The sequence below is a fragment of the Akebia trifoliata genome, chromosome 14 (assembly GCF_017979445.1).
Source record: "Akebia trifoliata isolate Shusen 1 chromosome 14, ASM1797944v1, whole genome shotgun sequence".
Taxonomy (NCBI): domain Eukaryota; kingdom Viridiplantae; phylum Streptophyta; class Magnoliopsida; order Ranunculales; family Lardizabalaceae; genus Akebia; species Akebia trifoliata.
In genome coordinates, this window is record NC_141388.1 from 28,352,304 (window position 1) to 28,373,133 (window position 20,830).

The window sequence follows — 20,830 nt, forward strand, 5'->3', positions numbered from 1 at the left end:
CTACTCCAATGAAGCGCCCTACCTTATGACATTAAGTGAAGATACATTTCTGGAGGAAAGCCACCCATTTGTAATGTTGAGACTCCCCCAATACTGATGTGGCTGACCCTGCTGAATCAAGACTCCCCCAATAGGCCATTGGACGCAAATCTTTTTGGTCGAAATAGGCTGTTGGACCACTTCCATGACCCAAGATTCCCCCACATCACACTTTACTTCGAATATCTTATTTAGAATTTGGGAGTGCTAAAATTGTTGCTTTTATCATTTTTCCAACAGTTGAAAACTTACTTCGTTCTACCGAGTTATATAAACTCTCACTTTCATGCAATTGGTCATTGATGAAATTATGCTACTGAAATTTTTGATGAACCTTTTGTAAAAAGTAGCCAAATCAAGGAAGCTCCTCCTGTTATGAGGTGTTCACCACTCAACATTTGTCCAAATCTTTTGGTTCCATACTGAACGCTTGTTCACATAATTATTTAGCCCGTAATGCTTATAGGGCTTGGTATAAGTAGGAAAGATGCTCATGAGGAGTCTTACTAAATTTCAAAATATTGCAACAATAACTAACTATAAATTTTCTGACAAAAGGCTTTAGTATTTGATTCATGATCCATATGAACGTGCTAGGTTGGAAAGTCCGAATGACATCACCAACCAGTCATATAGTGCTCATCCCTGGATTTAGAATTTGTTTTCCATTCATCTCCCGCCTGACTCATATCTGGATATATCCATATTTGCAAATTTATTTTGGAGAATATAGTACCACCATGCAACATGCCAAGTAAATTTTCGAGATGGGAATGAGAAATTATACTTACTAGTAAATTAGTTGATGGCCTCATGGTCACCAAGTTAGAGTACTAGTGTAAAACGGTAAGGGAAAATGATAGAAAAATGGAAAAAGTGAGAAAAACATGAAAGCAAACAAAATATATTAAAATAAAAATATATTAGAACTTATGGGAAAAGGTAATATTATGTATTATACATTTCTTTTAGGTTTTCAATATATTTTTAGGCAAAAAAGTACACTATTGAATATTTATACATGACAACATGTTTCGGCTCCTAATTACAGACTATTGTTCTACCTCTTATCTATGATATCTCAACAATACCTTTACAGAATTATTTAATGGCTTCTTTTGCTCTATCCATTCCTATACCGATATATATATATATATATATATATATATATAGAACATATTGGAGCCAACCCCATCCACTCAATGCTCTAATTAGAGGTTCAACCATAGATAAAATTTATTTTTCACTCTCCTAAAATGTATTTCCTTAGATGATGTTGTCGGCAACATATTTTGTGATCTACCTTGAGATGCACATAAATAAAATAACAAATTCTGATGTAAAATGGTGATACAAATCATAGTCAAATACAATAAAATGTTGACGTGTAACTTTCTTTACTTTGAGCTTTTCACTTGATCAACTAATTAATATTTTCTTTTGAAGGAGCCTTTTTAGTCCTGGTCTCTTTTGGAGGCTTAGTAAAAGCTTGTTCTTTTCTCTAGGCTTGAGCTTGTTTGGCTAAGAAGAAAAAGTTTTGCTTCTGTAGAAATGTTTTGGCTAATTGGTCTAAGGGTAAAATTGGTTCAATTCTGAATTCGATGGCTTTATGGACTTTTGGTAGGCCTTACCCATCTATTTTGGTGTAGGGCCCATTACCAAGCTATTTTGTGTTTGGGCGGACCCATTTTTGTGTGTGCTTTTTGTCCCATTTATTGGGCAACCCTTTTTATTGGGTATCTCTCAATACTTGATGTGGATTACTTGGACTTGTTTGAAACATGAATTTTACCTTAGATAACCCAAGGCCAGGCCATAAGCGGCTCACTCCCCATCAGTGGGCTCAATTTGGCAAGCAAAGGGTTAGTGGTTGAAGTTCAGTTCAAGGGGATTTGATCCTTGGACATAGGAACAATACTCCACAAGTTTTACCAACTTAGCCAAGTTGGCAATTTATGGGACCTCATTAAATGTAGCATATGATGGAATTCTTGAAGAACTTCATCATCTTCCTTGCTCTTCTTAAACTTGGATTTACATTGGAAAACTCATTTCAACCGGTGGATATGGGATTGGAGTTGGACTAGGTTCAACTGAATCAGAATTTGGCACTGTAAACAAAGTTTTCATCAATGTTGGTGGTTTTGGGTCAACTAATGAATTAACTAGTTCGAGGTAAGCAACTTAGCCAGCTGTTTATGGCTTACCAATTGGATCTGCTAGCGCTGGTTTGTATCCTAATCTCGGCAAGGACGCTGGCTCTTGAACTACCTTTTCCTTTCCTGCCCCTACTGCCCCTTCATTTCGATCCAAGTGGTCAAACAACTAATCCATTTACAAATCCTTTCTCACCCTTCTGTTCAAGGCTTTCTCCTGCTTGTTTGAGGGAGGTTGGAATGGCCAAGCTTGAGCTTTAGGCCGTTATGGGACAATACTCGCCGTTTCCTAGGAGGCTACATCAAAACTTGGGAACTTATCCATTATTCACCACTATTGGTTGTTAGAAGGAGAGATTGATAGCAACTTGGTTCGGATATAAGAGATAGTAGTGCTTAGGAGCCCGGTGAAGTCCTGCTTTAGTAATGAATCATTGAACTGTAGTTTGAAGCATTATCCAGCATAAATTGCACATTTTATGGACTAATCTCTTCAAATTTAGATGAAATGAAGATGGCATTTTTTTTCTTCCCAATGGTACATTTAGATTTCAAAAGTATTGTCCATTTAATACATGAGACCAGCAAATTCACGTGTGGCCTTTTTCTTCCATCAATCAACAAATTTATAGCCCATGATTTCTTGACCTCCTTAATGTTCAAAGAAGCTAAAATCTTTGTTCTAGCTCCCTCATCACAATCCTTAAGCATGATTTTCAATGGCTGTACATGTGTCATGAAACAACACCATCCTCAACAAATAATGTAAAATTGCAATGAGACAGGCTATCTATTCATTTTAATTGAACTACTAGACCTAGACCAAGCTCATTACACCTCCTAAGATCGTCTGTATTCCTCTTTTTTTGTGTTTATGTCTCTAATGACACTTAATGCCATGCTACAAACTGAATCAGGGACAAACGAATATTTATGTTCTTCGACCATTGATATTTCATACAAGTTATTGTTGTTGTAAACAACTCGTCACAAAGTTTCATCTAATTACCCTTTTTCATCAATCAAACACTCCAAAATTTCGGAACTCCCAAAATGTATCTCCTCACTTTTAATTCGATAATAAAATCACATTTTTTATGACTATGAATGGCCTTGCTATCAATGCACGTACACAATGACTCATCATTCTTTGGTGCAAGTAATATGGAAAGTCGGGAACAATGCATGGACTCATGCTTTCTCAAACCAAGGTCCATTTGCTGTTGCTCGCTATCTTGGCTATGTGATTCTTCTTGCTTATTTGAGCTCATACAATATTGCGTTAGGTTTAATAATACCAATCATGGCACCAAATTGAGATGATGCTAAACATCTTGTATAGGTGGAAGGCCATCAGGGAACTCATCTAGCACATCGTTGAATTCTTATAATAGAGATTATACAAGTGTGGGTATCCTTGGTTTTCCTTTTGCCACAAGGGCAAATATATCTTATATGAGACTATCTCAAATTCACGTAACTTCAGTAAATTTTCCATCTTCTTCAATGGTATTTTTATAGTTGCATCTTGCATGGAGGCTAAATAATTTTTGCGATCATCTTTGAAAAAGCATGAGGTGTTGATTTTTCCCTGGTATTGAGTGTCCTGATCATAATGCCATGGGCGACCAAGCAAAATATGGCATGCCTTAATTGGTACTACATCGTGTCACACATCTTTATATTTAGGGCCTATAGAAAAGAAACTGAACGCCTAGTACTTATTGTCTTCTCTGTCTTTTTTGAACCACTCTATTTGGTGTGGTTGATGGTGTTTCGCCTTTTTCAACCTCAACTTAGTTATGATCACTTCAGTCATGTTATTTACCACTATTTATAATCAGATTACATAATTTTCCTTGCAAAGTGCAACTTGTCTGATTATATTATACCACAGCCAACAATCTTCCTCAACCACTTTGGGCAACGTGAGCATTACATTCTGCATGATGAATCTTTCTCTAGCTTCTACCTGGTTACCATCATCCCCTTGTTGTAAAGTGTCTAGTGTTTAGGGGTGTGTGTTTGTATCATTTTTGGGAAAACTTGGTTAGTGAGGGCAATGGCCTTACTAGTATTAAGGAGAAAAGGAGATACAGAATTTTCAAGTATATCCCATACAATACACACACCCATAGACCCTAGACACTTTACAACACTCCTTCCTCATGTTCAGTATGGATGGGATTCTTGTCCTTTTCATTAATGAGTGGTTCTTCACCTTCATGTGATTTGGTCACGCTTTGTTTCATCATTCCTGACTACTTGTATGCGTCATGCCTCAGCTGTTGAATTCTAGAAACAACGTTACCCTGCTTTTTATTTATTTATTATTTTAGGTTTTTTTAACCCTGAGTCTTTGTTGTTGGTAGTTTCAACTATAGTCACAAAGTCGGAATACGAGTTTAAAATGGCATGGGAAACTTAGGAGAAAATGGAAAAGAAACGAGAAAAAAACAATAAATATAAAACATAAAAAAATATATTAGAATTTATAAGATTATGTAATACATATAATACATTATATTTATTCTAAGTTTCCAATATATTTTTAAGCAAAAATAATACTATTGAATATCTATGCTTGATAATCCACATGTAATTATCCATTCTATTATGCTAAAAAAGTTTAACCATATGATGTTTTAGCATTTGAAAAGAGTAGAAAGAAAAAGAGAGTTAACATATGACATTCAATTAATCAGATACCAATCCCGATTAGCCAGTGTCTTGAAATTAGAAATCTAATGTATACCTTATAAAGTAAGATAATAAAATAAGGTATGGTGTAAAAGATCCAAGAAGAAGGAAATCAAAATAATGAGAAAAAATGATGATTGGGGATGAATCGAAGTTAGAAATGCCCTCTCTCCCTCTCTTTTTGTCTTACATTAAATTCTCCTAGCATAATACAAAATTACATTAATAAGTGAATAACAGTATAATACCAAAATTACCCTTAATGTAAACTAAAGACAAAATAAATAAATTAGATATTGTAACATGTGTATATACCTCCTCGGCCTTTTTGTTTACCAACACACCCCTAATTTGGGATTTTTTTTTTCATTTTCCCTTCCTTGAATTTATATTAATTAGAATCTCACACCTTTCTTTTCCCCGAATAGTTTTAAATTTTAAAGTTAAAAACTACTAACTATGCAAAGATAATTTGTTACCTCTTCATGGTTGTAGATGGATTCTATTTTGGATTGGGAACAACCTATCTCCGAAGAAGAACTCGTCGCAATCGAAGCTGCTTTAGACTCTGCTTCCTTGTTGTTCAAAAGAAGAAGACATTGTACAAATGATGATGAAGTGGCTCAATCCAATGGTCGTGGTTTGCCCAATTGGGAAACTAAACAATGCTCCACTATAAATCATGATCGTCGATTTGGGACTTCTAAGTTGAAAGGTGAGAACAATTCGATTGGTAGTGTAAATAATATTTTTGGATCATCGTACCATGGAAATCTTCACTTGAATCTTCTTTTTTTTTTCTCAAGGTACATGTTACATTGTTCTTTTTATGTTTGTGTTTATTTATGCTATTTGACTACATAAGTGGGTGTTTAATTTGGCTTCAAAACGCAGATTTTAGTGCGTTTGCGTTGAAAATCTGTGTTTTGGTCCGTAATTACCATTTGTTACAAGAAGTTGCGTCATGTTTTTGCGTTTTTAAACGCAAATATTAAAAGTGGATATTAGGTGCTTTTTTTTCGCGTATGCGAGAGAAGTTCGCATTGAAAAAACGATTCGATTGAAATGACGTATATGCCCCTCTTCCTCTCTATTCTTTGTTGACAAAAGCTCTCTTGCACACTTCTTTCTCTATCTAACAAATATCTCTTTCTACTTCTCTTTGTAATGACCTAAAAATCTTAATATGTATCTCGAGGAAAGAATTTTAAGTTTTTACGTTGATTCAAAAGTATAGATCCTAAATTTTCAATATTTGAAGAAAATTAACTTCACTAATATATTCAGAATGGTCGAGAAACATACTTTACCCTGTAAGCACAACTTAATTAGAAGTCGATTGAAAAAATTACTAAATCCTTGAGTTTCGCATCAAGTAATTACCAAATTAGAAAAAATTGATTTTTCTTATTCTCCTTTCCCAATAAAATTCAACCCTTTTCCTTCGAGATTTGCAAGTCAGATCTATGCCAAATGAGAACGATCCGAGTTTTGCTGCAAGAAGAAAAGTTGTTCATCTTGTTGAGGCTAATGTGTGGATGCTAGAAACGTCGATTTTCGTCGGAGGAAAATCTTTGAGATCGGTCGGAGGTGATCCTTAGACTTCGTTGAACTGTAGAGAATAGTCCGAAGTCGGTTGCCTTCCCTTCTACTTTCTAGTTATGTAATAATTTAATAGAAAATCTATGCGATATTTGATAGATTGATTTGTTTTATTACATTTATACATATTTGAATGTATTGGATCATGTTTGCATGGTTATTTTTTATTTATTTTAGTTCATTTGATGTATTTTATGAGTAGTATAAGGTTTGGTTCGATTTTGGTTGAGTTTCGACGAAAAATCAGCAATTCAGAAAAAAAAATAAAAAAATAAAAAAATCCAAATTTTGAGTTTAGTTCCAATTTTTTATGTTGCTTCCATATAGTATGTATACCCATTTCTTACCTTTATTTCATTAAAACATGTTTAAGTAATTTCTAATTACTTTAAGTTCTTTAATGAAATTAAGGTTTTACCCCCCATTTCGAAACGTTGGGAATGGTTTTAAGATCTAAATCTCATCGTATTAAAATGTGATTTTTGGTTTAAAAAACAAAACGTAAAATTTGACGTTTTCGCCCGATTTTCAAAATGCGATATCTTAAGCGTTCTTTTGAATTAAGTAATAAAATTTTTATGGTGCTTCTTATGTTGTCGATGGCTTTCATGTACAAAAACCCATTTTCAATTTCGACAACTTTGAAAAATCGTTTTTTTCAACACTTGGCCAAATTTTCACAGATTTCTAGCTTTTACGTCTTATGGTTTTTTTCGTGTTTTTCGAGTCTTTCGACTCAATCAAAGCCATTGAATGAAATTAGTTGATGTCTTATGAGTTTTGAATTACTTTAAAAGTGAAATTTCTTTGATAGATATGTAGGAATTTAGATGATAAATTGATCGATTTGATTGATGGATGGATAGAGAGAACGTATGTTCTCGACTAATTGATGGGATAGTGTCTCCAGTTCTACGTAGTGGCCATGCCACGTAAAACGTGATAGATAGATAGAGGGATGAGATGGTTGATGAATGGAAATGACATATGATTGTCACTAGAGGGCACCACCAGACTTTGTTTGTATTTTCGATTAAAAGAAATGATATACTATATACAAAATAAATTATTTTGTTTACTAGAAAAGGTTCGTGGAAAACCTATAAAGAGTGACGCGTTGCTCTGTATCCAGAAGCGGCGAGTCAATCTAGGATAACGCTAGATGTCATATGCTCTTCGGTTGTATGAGATACCTTAGAGCATATTACAGATTATGAGATCCGGAAATTTCTCTTACTTATTTTCTAGGGAACGTTTAATGTTAAGGCGTTCTCTGTATAGTGTAGAGGTAGGCGAGGTTCACATGCATTGTCTCTTGATAGGCTTCGACGTGAGGGGTCTTCTGGGCTAGTTAGTTATTACTGTTAGTCTGTAGTCGTCAAATGGTCGACCTCATCGTTAGTTGAAGTCAGTATTGGTTTCTTGGTCAACGGCCAGTCTAAGCCGGATAAATGGTCATCCAACTGTGGTATGCTAAATTGACCACAAAATCAGATTATAACAATGGGATTATATGTTGAATTGGAAGTCTGGAATAACGAATTGCCTTAGTCGAGGCCATTATATCGGCGTGTTCTTATGCTTTTTTATTGACTACATCGCCTTGTTCTTATTATGTATCTTTTTTTATATTATTTTGTAATGTTTGATAGATGTTTTTATTTGAAAGATGCATAAGTTACTTTAAATGATAGATTGAAATTACGATAACTATTTACTGAGTATACTTAGACATTTATCGTATGATTACATTATGAAAAACTTGCATTATTTAACTGTTAAGATGATTACTCGTCCATGTATGACTCGATGTTAGAATGACGTTCATTCTGTTGAGTAACATTTCCTTATTACTCACCCTATCCTTCCCCTTACAGATTATTCAGCTATTGAGGAACCGTTATTTGAGGAGTCTTTTGAGGAGGTCCTTTAGGTGGACCAGATTGATGTCTTGTCACCGTCGTGTCTTTGAGGATTAGTAGAGGGTCCTAACGGTTTTTACTTGTAGATAAGGAACATGTTAGTTTAAAATTTTTTGTAATTTAATGCATTATGAGATTGAGGATTTTGATGATATCAGTGTTTGACGATTGTTCCACTTACTCTAGATTCTTGTATTGATGTTAGTCAAATGTTTTTCTGCTGCGTATAATTTCTTTTCCATAAGTATTATTGCATGTGAATATTCTAGCAGGTTGTGTGATTGGTTACCTCACTCCTCGAGATTCTGACTGATGAATTATAGGGATTTGTGTTGGGATTTCGGGGCGTAACAACTTGGTATCAGAGTTCAATATTAGTTTCGAATGGGACGAGAGCTCTTTTGTGTCTAGAGGTCTGTTAGAGTCTAGATTGGAGATAGGATAAGGAATAATAGGAAATTTCTTAAGGATATTAAGTATGAGACAATAATTATTTGAGGAATTAATGGTCCAAGTAGTATTAAATGAAATATAATTGAATGCATAAATGTTTGATATGTAATTAGTATTTTGCCTAGAATTTGATGAAATGTCTTTGGATTTGAAGTATTTATAAAGATTGTTTAAATTGCAGATTTTATTAGATGGCAGGCAGAGGTAGGCCAAACAAGAGGCCCCAATCCATAGGTGCAGGGACATCTGAGGCTAGACAGCCAACAGAGATGGAATTGATGATGCAAGCCATAACTGCGATGTCCCAGAACCAGGAAAGAGTGCAAGAAAGACAGATGAAAATGATAGAGGATCAGGCGATCTTGATGAGACAGTTGACCGGGATGATAGGGGGCCAGAACCAGTCATGTGCACATATACCTGAGGTTGCTCTGGAACACACCCCTAACTTCACATTTGATCAGGGTATACCCCCACTCTCACCAATACAGATACCGAGACATGTGCAGTTGGTGCTACCACCATATCAGGGTCTTGTGGGTGCTCTTTTGAGAGAGTATAGGAGTATGAGGCCACCTAGTTTTGATGGAGTTGCGGACCCCACCATGGCGGAGGAATGGTTGGAGGAGTCCGACAAATACTTATGCACCATGGAGTGTTCAGACACCCAGAAGGTCTTGTGTGCCTCTTTCATGCTTCAGAGGGGTGCAATACATTGGTGGAATTCGGTGAAGGACAGCCAACCAGAGATCCAGAACAATTGGGCGATCTTTCAGAGAACGTTCCTAGAGAAGTATGTTCCCGCTAGCTCCAGGGACAGAAAGAGGATGGAGTTTGATAGGTTGGTGCAGGGCAACATGTCTGTGGACCAATATGAGTCCCGTTTTACCCAATTGGCTCGTTATGCTCCCGAGTTGATTTCCACTAACCAGATGAAAGTCGAGAAGTTCGTTAGAGGGTTGAAAATCACCTTCAGGAGTAGGATGGTAGCCTTAGAGACTACTAGCTACTCCGAAGTGGTCACGAGAGCCCAAAGGCTAGAGAGGACAGATGAGGTCATCCACGAGCAGAGTGCTGGGATGAGGACGGTACCCCCACCGACTAAGAGGCAGATGATTTATAGGCCCAGCAATTCAGGGCAGCAGTCGACTAGCCAACCACAGGGTCAGGACAGTTTTCGACCCCTAGTATCTACAGGCCAATACTTGCAGAGGACAGCAGTACCAGTGCAGGGTAGGGGTCAGGCTACTTGTTCGCAAAGTCAGATGGCTAGAGGCCAGGGACAGACTTCGAGACCTCAGTTTCAGACTGTTAGACCTCCACTAGTGCCACAAGGGACACCTATGGGTCAGGCCAGTAGGGAGTCGATTAGATGTTATGAGTGCGGAGAGTTGGGACATCTGAGACGACAGTGCCTCAAGATCCCCCAGCAGACCCGTGATTCAGTAACCCAAGCTAGTGTCTATGCTATGACGCAGGCCTACGCTACAGCTTCAGAGGATGTCGTGGAAGGTATAATCATGTTATACAACTGTTTAGCACATGTACTGATTGATTTGGGTTCTACACATTCATTTGTATCGTTTAGCATGGTAAAGAAGTTAGAACTTTCTATAACAGACACCAATAAGACACTTTCGTTGATGACTCCCCTGTGAAACAAAACAATACCATATCGGGTATGTAACACGTGTATTCTCAAGATAGGAGATAATTCATTTGAACTGAACTTGATAGTCTTAAAACTTCGGGATTTCGACATCATCCTAAGCATGGACTGGTTAGCAGCATACCATGTGGTTATAGATTGTTATGCGAAGACAGTTAGGTTTGGTGTGCCGAGACAGCCAGAGTTCAAGTTCAAGTTTGAAGGAATTTGGAATCATGTAATCCGAGTGATAAAACCATTTAGGAATGGGGCTGATTTGGATAGATTGTATGGTATGAATGCTATCATTAGTGAAACAAAAGAAGAATCACTAAAGGTGGAGGCAATCCGAATAGTATGCGATTATTCCGATGTTTTTCCTAAAGAGTTACTTGGGTTACCCCCAATCAGGAAGATTGACTTTTCGATCGAACTGATCCCAGGAACTAGACCCATATTGATTCCACCTTATCGAATGGCCCTAGCGGAAATGAAGGAGTTGAAAAGTCAATTGGAAGAGTTGACAGGTTTGGGTTTCATTCGTCCGAGCAGCTCGCCTTGGGGTGCTCCAGCTTTGTTCATGAAGAAGAAGGATGGATAAATGAGGTTATGCATTGACTATCGAAAATTGAACTGAGTGACCATAAAGAACAAGTATCTGTTCCCCAAGATTGATGATCTTTTTGATCAACTAAAAGGTGCAAAGTACTTTTCAAAAATCGATCTAAGATCGGGATACCACCAGTTGAGGATCAAGGAGGAGGATATTTCAAAGACAACATTTTAAACACGGTTAGGGCACTTTGAGTACCTAGTAATGCCGTTTGGTCTGACTAATGCACCTGCGGTGTTTATGAATCTCATGCAGCGAGTCTTTTGGGATTTCTTGAATGTCTCCATTGACGATATCTTGATCTATTCGAAGACAGAGTTTGAGCATGAGGATCATTTGAATATCACACTTCATAGGTTGCGTCAGGAGAAGCTTTATGCGAAATTCTCCAAGTGCGAATTCTGATTAGATGAAGTGAAGTTCTTGGGTCATGTGGTTTCCAAGAATGGAATATCTGTGGACCCGTCAAAGATTGAAGCGGTCATGAACTTGTAGAGACTGACACAGTTACTGAGATCAGGAGTTTTCTTGGACTTGCGAGATATTATCGTAGGTTTGTAGAAGGCTTCTTCAAGCTAGCTTCGTCATTAACGAAGTTAACTCTAAAAGGGGTCAAGTTTGAATGGACCGATAGCTGCGAAACAACATTCCAGGAGTTGAAGACTTGACTGGCCACGACACCCGTTTTGATAGTCCCTAAGTCAAGAGAGAAATATGTCATTTATGCCGACGCTTTTCATCCGGGACTTGGGTGTGTACTAATGTAGGATGATCGGGTAATTGCTTACGCGTCAAGACAGTTAAAGATCCACGAGCAGAACTATCCGACCCATGATTTAGAGTTGGCGGCTATAGTGCACGCACTCAAGGTTTGGAGACACTACTTGTATGGGGAGACCTTCGAAGTGTATTCAGATCACAAGAATCTCAAGTATTTATTCTTGCAGAAAGATTTTAACATGAGGCAGAGGAGATGGATGGAGTACTTGAAAGACTACGACTTTACATTGCATTACCATCCTGGTAAGGCTAATGTAGTAGCAGACACTTTAAGTCGTAAGATGGATGGAGTGTTTGCTCACATAAGGATTGAGGAATAGAAAATGTTAGAAACTGCAACTGATTACACATTCAACATTCCTTCAAAAACATATGAGCAGAAATCTTATGTAACTCACATGAGAATACAACCCTAGATCATTGAGAGGATTATTGAAGCCCAGAAGACGAACACGGTATTTGAAGGGTATCAAGAGAAAGTCGAGGACTTTGGTGAGCAGAGTTGGAGAATTCATGATGATGGTAGCCTACGGTTCAAGAGTAGACTTTGGGTTTCTCGCGACGTTTTGTTAAGAAAGGACATAATGGATGAAGTCCATAAGTCATATTTTTCTATTCATCCAGGGATTACCAAGATGTATCAGGACATGAAAAATTTTTGGTGGCAAGAGATGAAAAAACATACTGCCCAGTATGTGAGTCTTTGTATGACATGTCAGCAAATAAAGGCTGAGCATACGAGACCTGCAGGGTTGTTGCAACCATTTCCTATTTCGGAATGGAAATGGGAGCACGTGACTATGAATTTTGTTAGTGGGTTGCCGAAGGCTAGTGATGAGATTGATGCTGTATGGGTGGTTGTAGATAGGCTTACTAAGTCCGCTCATTTTATACCTATCAAGATGACCTACACTGTGGATAAGCTGAATAAGATTTATGTCTTAGAGATTGTGAAGTTACATGGAGTCCCAATTTCTATTGTATCTGATAGGGATCCACGTTTTACATCTCAATTCTGGCAGAGTTTTCAAGTTGCATTTGGTACGAAGCTGAAGATGAGTACATCATTTCACCTACAGTTTGATGGGCAGTCAGAACATGTTATTTAGATATTGGAGGACATGTTGAGGGCTTGTGTACTAGATTTTAGAGGTAATTGGAAGAATTACTTGGCAATAGTTGAATTTGCCTATAACAATAGTTGCCAATCTAGTATAGGCATGGCACCATTTGAAGTGTTATATGGCAGACTATGCAGATCGCCGAATTGTTGGGCAGAAGTCGGGGATAGTATTCTGTTGGGACCCGACATTGTCTCGGAGACTATTGAGAAGATTAAGACAGTTCGAGAAAGGTTGCAGATAGCATAGAGTAGGCAGAAAAGTTTTGCAGATCATTGTCAACGACCGTTATTTTGTATTCTTGAAGGTTTCTCCTAGAAGAGGAATCAATAAGTTTGGGATAAAGGGTAAACTAAAGCCAAGGTATGTAGGACCGTTTGAGATCATAGATAGAGTTGGCACAGTTACATACAAGTTGGCTTTACCCGTTTAGTTAGAAAGGGTTCATAATATATTTCATATATCGATGTTGAGAAAGTATGAATCGGACCCATCTCACGTTATTGATTGTCAGTCCTTGAATCTAGAGGAAGACATTGTATGAGGAAGGGCCAATACAGATTCTTTACCGTAAGGAGAAAATATTGAGGTCACGAGCTATTCTATTGGTTAAGGTTCTTTGGAGACGTCACAATGTCGAGGAATCGACTTGGGAGAAAGAAACGGAGATGCGTAATCAATTTTCGGAATTATTTTTCGATTGAGGTATGTTTAATTTCGAGGACGAAATTCTTATTAAGGGTGGGATGATGTAATGACTTGAAAATCTTAATTTGTATATCGAGGAAAGAATTTTAAGTTTTTACGTTAATTCAAAAGTATGGATCCTAAATTTCCAATATTTGAGGAAAATTAATTTCACTAATAGATTCAAAAGGGTCGAAAAACATACTTTACCCAGTAAGTATGATTTAATTAGAAGTCGATTGAAAAAGTTATTAAATCCTCGAGTTTCACATCAAATAATTACCAAATTGGTAAACGACACTTTAGAGATATAATTTGAGGAATCCGATTATACCATTAGATTCGTGTCGAAAAATCATCTGAAATAGAGTATAAAAATGTTCAAATCGACATTCGAGAAAAATAATTATCGAAATGACTTGTATGTCCCAACTTAAGTTATAAATATTAGTCCCTAATTAGAAAAATCAAAATTTTCTTATTTTCTTCTCCAAACAAAACTCAACCCTTTTCTCGCGAGATTTGCAAGTCAGATCTACACCAAATGAGAACGATCCGAGCTTTGCCGCAAGAAGGAAAGTTATTCTTCTCATCGAGGGTTACGTGTGAACATTAGAAACGATTTTCGTCGGAGGAAAATATTTGAGATTGGTCGGAGATGATCCTTAGACTCTGTTGAACTGTAGAGAATAGCCCAAAGTAGGTTGCCTTCCCTTCTACCTTCTAGTCATGCAATAATTTCATAGAAAATCCATGCGATCTTCAATAGATTGATTGTTTCATTACATTTATACATATTTGAATGTATTGAATCATGTATGCATGGTTATTTTTTATTTATTTTAGTTCATTTGATGTATTTTATAAGTAGTATAAGGTTTTGATTGATTTTGGTCAAGTTTCGATGAAAAATCAGCAATTTGGAAAATATAAAAATAAAAAAATAAAAAAATAAAAAAATAAAAAAATAAAAAAATAAATCTAAATGTTGAGTTTAGTTACAATTATTTTTTTGTTGCTTCCATATAGTATGCATACTTATTTCCTACTTTTATTTCATTAAAAACATTTAAGTAATTTTCAATTTTTTTAAGTTCTTAAATGAAATTAAGGTTTTACCTCCCGTTTTAAAACATTGGGAATGGTTTTAAGATCTAAATCTCATTGTATCAAAATGTGATTTTTGATTTAAAAAACAAACCGTAAAATTCAACATTTTTGTCTGATTTTCAAATATCTTAAGCGTTCATTTGAATTAAGTAATAAAATTTTTATGGTGCTTCTCATGTTGTCTAGAGCTTTCATGTACAAAAACCCGTTTTCAATTTCGACAACTTTGAAAAATTATTTTTTTCAACACTGAACCAAATTTTCATAGATTTCTAGTTTTTACGTCTTATGGTTTTATCGTGTTTTTCGAGTCTTTCGACTCAATCAAAGATATCGAATGGAATTTGTTGATGCCTTATGAGTTTTGAATTATTTTAAAGGTGAAATTACTTTGATAGATACGTAGGAAATTAGATGATAGATTGATTGATTTGATTAATGGATGGATAGAGAGAACGTATGTTCTCGATTGATTGATGGGACAGTGCCTCTAGTTCTACGTAGTGGTCATGCCATTTAAAACGTGATAGATAGATAGAGGGATGGGATAGTTGATGGATGGAAACGACAGATGATTGTCACTGGAGGGCACTACTAGATTTTGTTTGTATTTTCAATTAAAAGAAATGATATACTATATACAAAATAAATTATTTTGTTTATTAGAAAAAAGTCCATAAAAAACCCATAAAAAGTGACGCGTTGCTGTGTATCCAGAAGTGGAGAGTCGATCTAGGATACCGCTAAATGTCATATACTCTTCGATAGTATGAGATACCTTAGAGCATATTACAGGTTATGAGATCCGGGAATCTCTCCGACTTATTTTCTAGGGAATGTTGTATGTAAAGGCGGTCTCTGTATAGTGTAGAGATAGGCAGGGTTCACATGCATTGTCTCTTGATAGGTTTTGACGTGAAGGGTTTCCTTGGCTAGTTAGTGATCACTGTTAGTCTGTAGTCGTCAAATGGTCGACCTTACCGTTAGTTGAAATCAGTATTTGGTTCTTTGTCAACGGCTAGTATAAGTTGGATAAATGGTCATCCAACTGTGGTATGCTAGACCGGCCACAAAATCAGATTATAACGATAGGATTCCACGTCGGATTGGAAGTTTGGAATAACGAATTGCCTTAGTTGAGGTGGTTATATCGGCGTGTTCCTCTCCTCTTTCAGCGACTACACCGCTGTGTTCTTATTATGTATCTTTTCCTTATTTTGTAATGTTTGATAGATGTTTTTATTTGAAAGAAGCATAGGTTACTTTAAATGATATATTGAAATTATGATAACTGTTTACTGAGTATGCTTAGACATTTATCGTATGATTATATTATGAAAAACTTTCATTATTAACTGTTCAGATGATTACTCGTGCCTGTATGACTCGATGTTAGAACGACGTTCATCCTACTGAGTAACATTCCCTTGTTCATCACCTTATCCTTCTTCTTACAGATATTCAACTATTGAGGAGCTGTTATTTGAGGAGGTCCTTGAGGAGGATCAGATTGGTGCCTTGCCACCATCGTGTCTTTGAGGATTAGTAGAGGGTCCTAGCGGTTTTTGCTTGTAGATAAGGAACATGTTAGTGTAGAAATTTTTGTAATCTAATGTATTATGAGATTGAGGATTTTGATGATATCAGTGTTTGACGATTGTTTCGTTTATTCTAGACTCTTGTATTGATGTTAGTCAAATGTTTTTTCGCTGCGTATATTTTCTTTTTCATAAGTATTATTGCATGTGAATGTTCTAACAGGTTGTGTGATTGGTTACCTTACACCTCGAGATTCTGACTGATGAATTATAGGGATTTGTGTTGGGATTTCGGGGCGTGACACTCTTATTCTCTTCTTTGTCGACAAAAATCTCACACAGTTGCGCACAGTTGTTCGGTCTCTCTCTCTTTCTTTCTCGCACATCTCTCTCTTTTTCCCTCCCTCGCATATCTCTCTCTCGTATCCTCATTATAGTCTCCATTCAGTTATTGTTTTTCTGCATTCTTCTTGCAATCTCTTAAAGACGATTTCTTTCTCTTCGTTTCTTTTTCGATTTTCACTCCAAAGATCTTTTTTTTTTTCGTTGTTCTTTAGAACGATTTCTGGTTTCGACATTTTTGAATATTAATTTTAGAGGTATTTGATTGATTTTTGTATTATAATTCTTGCTTTCATATCATATATTTTGTTTGATTCTGTTCTAGGGCTAGGGTTTTGATGGAAATTGTTCATTAAAGATGGGTTTAAGGCTAGGGTTAAAGTCAGGATTTTGGTTGCTTAGATGAGTTAAGTTATGGAAAAGTTTGATTTGAGCAACTGGTTTTGGGTTCGATTAGGGTTCTAAAGGTATAGTAACAAAGAAATTTGATCAATTTTAGTTTTTTAGTAAATAAGGTTACAATTGGGGGAACTCGCGTATGAAATTATAGGAAAATTTTACCAAGTATTTCCATCCTACTAGGAAGACCTAGCTAACTATTGTTTTTGCAACAACAACAAATCTAGGAATTCTAATGCTTTTAATTAAATTGGAATTGATGATGATTTCTGTTGATGTGTAGGATTTAGATTTCTTTGTCAAATTCATTCTTGTTTCTTAATTTTGTAAGGCTTGGGGGCTACAATTGTTTCGCCATCTTGATTGGAACTTTTAGTTACTTTGAGGACGAGCGGTTGATTCTTGTTAGCGGATTTTCGGTATTGTAGGGTTTCATCATCTACCAATTGATGCTTTTGAAAGACTTATGAGCTATTGTACTCTTGAAATTTATTTGCTTTTTTCGTCGAATTCGTGCTTGTGTAGATGAAAATTTCAGGAAGATGAGATTTTCATGGATTTGGTCTATGTGGTGCTTGCTTGTTAAGTTGTTATATAATTATAGTTGTTTTTAATATTTGTGATACAATGTATTATAATAAGGTGTATACACTATATTGTGATCGCATGAAGATCATTATTATGTTTATGAAGATTAAGATTATTTTTAACATTTTATATAGATATTAGGTTTAGATTAAATTCTCTAGAATTATAATTTTTTATAGAATTATAAACTTTTTAAAATTAAAAAAAAATTTATAATTTTTTTATATAAATTTATTATATTTATATATATTTAATGTAATTATATATTTATAAGGGTATTCTGGTAATTTTTGATGCATTCTGGGTGCATTATCAACGTTGCGTATTATGCAAGTATTTTGTTTATTAGGAAAATTTCATATGTCTATTTTTAAGAGGAGATGTCGAAATTTTTGTAGAATTATAAATTTTTTATAGAATTATTAACTTTTTAAAATTAAATTAATTACTTTTATAAATTTTTAATATAAATTTATTATATATATATGTATATTTAGTGTAATTATATATTTATAAGGGTATTTTGATAAATTTTTATGCATTCTGGGTGCATTGTCAATAGTAAGGGTATTCTGGTCATTTTACCCTACTACAACAGAATTTAAAAGCTGTATCAAACAATAATTACCAGATTCTAGTAAACAGCATAACACTTTTATAAAGTTCTATCAAACAAGGTTTTCAGTGTTCCCGCTTCTAACGCCAATTCTGATAACAGCTTCTTACAGCATAATCTGATAGCAGATTCTGGCAGTTGTATCAAACGGGGCCTAAATCTCTACAACAATTTCATTGTTCAATTTGATTGAATAAGAAATAAAATCTCGATGCAAAAAAAAAAAAAAACAAAATTGTCCAAGTTTTCAAAATTTTGTTATGACCCCTAAAAATTTCTTTGGTTGGTTACCAACCCTTCAAACTCAACAATGAAATATTGAATTGGCCATGGCAAGTGGGTAACAATAATATTGTTGCTAAGTAGGCTATCCCATGTTAGACGTCGAACAATAGGAAGATCATTATTTTTATTATTTATTATTTTATTTTTTTTGTGTGTGTGTGGGGGGGGGGGGGGGGGGGGAGGGATTCGACGTGTTTCAAAAAAGAAAATGAAACGTATTGGTGCGAATCCTAATTTCATGATAGAGAAGTTGTTGCAAAGTGGCATCAACCTTATCTAGGTAAACATGAAGGAACATATGTATGTTATCTTCATGCAATGATTGTCTTTTTATAAACAGTCTGAAAACTAGAGAACACCTATGAGAATTGAACCAACGTGGGCATCATTAGATATCATTACCTTGTTCTCAAACCCAAATAGTTCAACACGTATGGTGGAATTCTTCTCAAAGCTCTTCATCCCAACAATGGTGGTGAATACACATCCCACTCTTTTTCTCGCTATCTAGAGCGCAAATTGGTATGGCACATCAATTCTCATGTCCATAACCCCTCGAAAAAATGGAGTAACAAAATGTAAGAGTAGACGTATTTTGGGTGTGATCCTATTTTTATTACGGGGTGCACACATGCCAAAATATATTTTTTTCCATGGCCTTTCTTACTATTTCCTTCTCGATCAATCGAACTCCTTCTAGGATCTTAGAGGTCATGCTTCTTTTCACTCTATGCGTTCTTAGGATCCCCTCTTTTCCATTGAGCCTCAAATTTTTTGTTGTACTTGTTTTGTTCAACATCATCTTCCTAGTTGCAAAAAATTGGATGATACTACTCTCCATTGTGTTTTTGTTGGCTATTCTAAGGTGTCCAAAGGATATATATATATATATATATATATGATCTTCAAGCTCAAAGTTTTTACAATCGTAGATGTTACTTTTTTAAATAAGTTCCTTATTTTTCTTTTGACAATTCTACTTTGGTACCCCTGTCTTCTACTCCTTTACGTGTTCCAATGATTTTTCCAACTCTTTTTTGCAGTAGCATGAGTTTCTCACATGTTTTACAAAACTCACATGCCCCCTCCTCCATCATAGTGCAACCTTCATCCCACTTGCAAGTAGCTCCAATTGGCAATCTTGGTCATTTATCTCCATCTCCTATTTTAACTAACACCCATATTTCTTATTCTAACCTTGATTTGCCTATTTCTCTTTGCAAAGGATTTGTAATTATGTTTGTACTCCTTACCTGATTGATCGTTATGTGTGTTATCAAGTTATGTCTCCTTAAAGAGTTTTTCTTTTTTTCATTGATATTGCATCTAGTCCTCACATTGTCTATGTTGCTTTTTCTCATGTAGATTTGAAAGCTATGATGGATGAGGAAATGAATGTCATGCAAAACAACCATACATGGAACATGGTCCTCTTCCATCAAGGAAGCAACTATTAGCCGTCATTGGAATTTGTTTTTTTGATAGATAATGAAATTTATTGATAAAGTGGTCAAGAAGACCAACTAGAAAGGATACAAATAGAACTTAAAAACTAGTACTAGTGATGCAAGAAACCCAATCCCAACGTGTGAAAAAATCTGAAAAGAAGACCCCCTTAAACTCCACATAAACTTTGGACCAAAAGAAGAGGCACAAGAGGATTGGCAATATCACTTCCGAGGTTTGCACACCTTTATCTTCAAAGCACCTACTGTTCTGCTCATTCCAAATTACCAGAAGATGGCGAAAGGCAATAGTCTCCACAAAACCCTCTTCGCCCCCCAAAAAGGGCTTCCCCATTCTTGCCAGCACTGAAGAAGGAATGCACCCAACCGTTCCAAATCTCAGAAGGAAGGAACTCCAAACCTGTCTCGAGAAAGCACAATAGATAAGTATGTGATCTATGGACTCCTCTCCTTTTAGGCAAAGCAAACACACATTCGGGCCAAAGACTCCTCTAATCTTAAGTTGGTCCATATTTAAATTCTTTCTCAATACAACACACCAAATAAAGAAAGTCACCTTAGTTGGGATTTTTTTACCCCACACCATTGGTTCCCATAAGGCTTTGCTTATGTACTCTGCTCCCAAGGGTTAAGTCCAAATAGGTAGAAGGTAAGCTTCCTAATTGGCAACCCAAGCAAGCCGCCTACAACCAGGGTCTTGCAACTTCCCCAACTACGAACACCTTGCTTTAATTAAGATTTATTGCTAATCCCGAAGCCGCCTCA

General features: G+C 35.9%; 1 protein-coding gene across 4 annotated transcripts in view; it reads left to right on the forward strand.

Annotated features, from left to right (window-relative positions):
• The window catches only part of LOC147386666 (uncharacterized), a 43,817-nt gene that overhangs the window by 8,643 nt on the left and 14,344 nt on the right, over positions 1-20,830 (forward strand). For 3 of the 4 annotated variants that reach the window (XR_015172234.1, XM_086424160.1, XM_086424162.1), the window contains exons 1-2: positions 5,473-5,610; positions 9,054-10,384. Coding sequence is in view for 3 of the 4 variants with exons in the window: in XM_086424160.1 (XP_086280286.1) it covers positions 9,064-10,384 (1,321 nt within the window). In the remaining variant the exon portion in view is untranslated. Of the gene's footprint in view, positions 1-5,472; positions 5,611-9,053; positions 10,385-20,830 lie in introns of those variants that run through there. The other variant, XM_086424161.1, reaches the window with a different exon arrangement.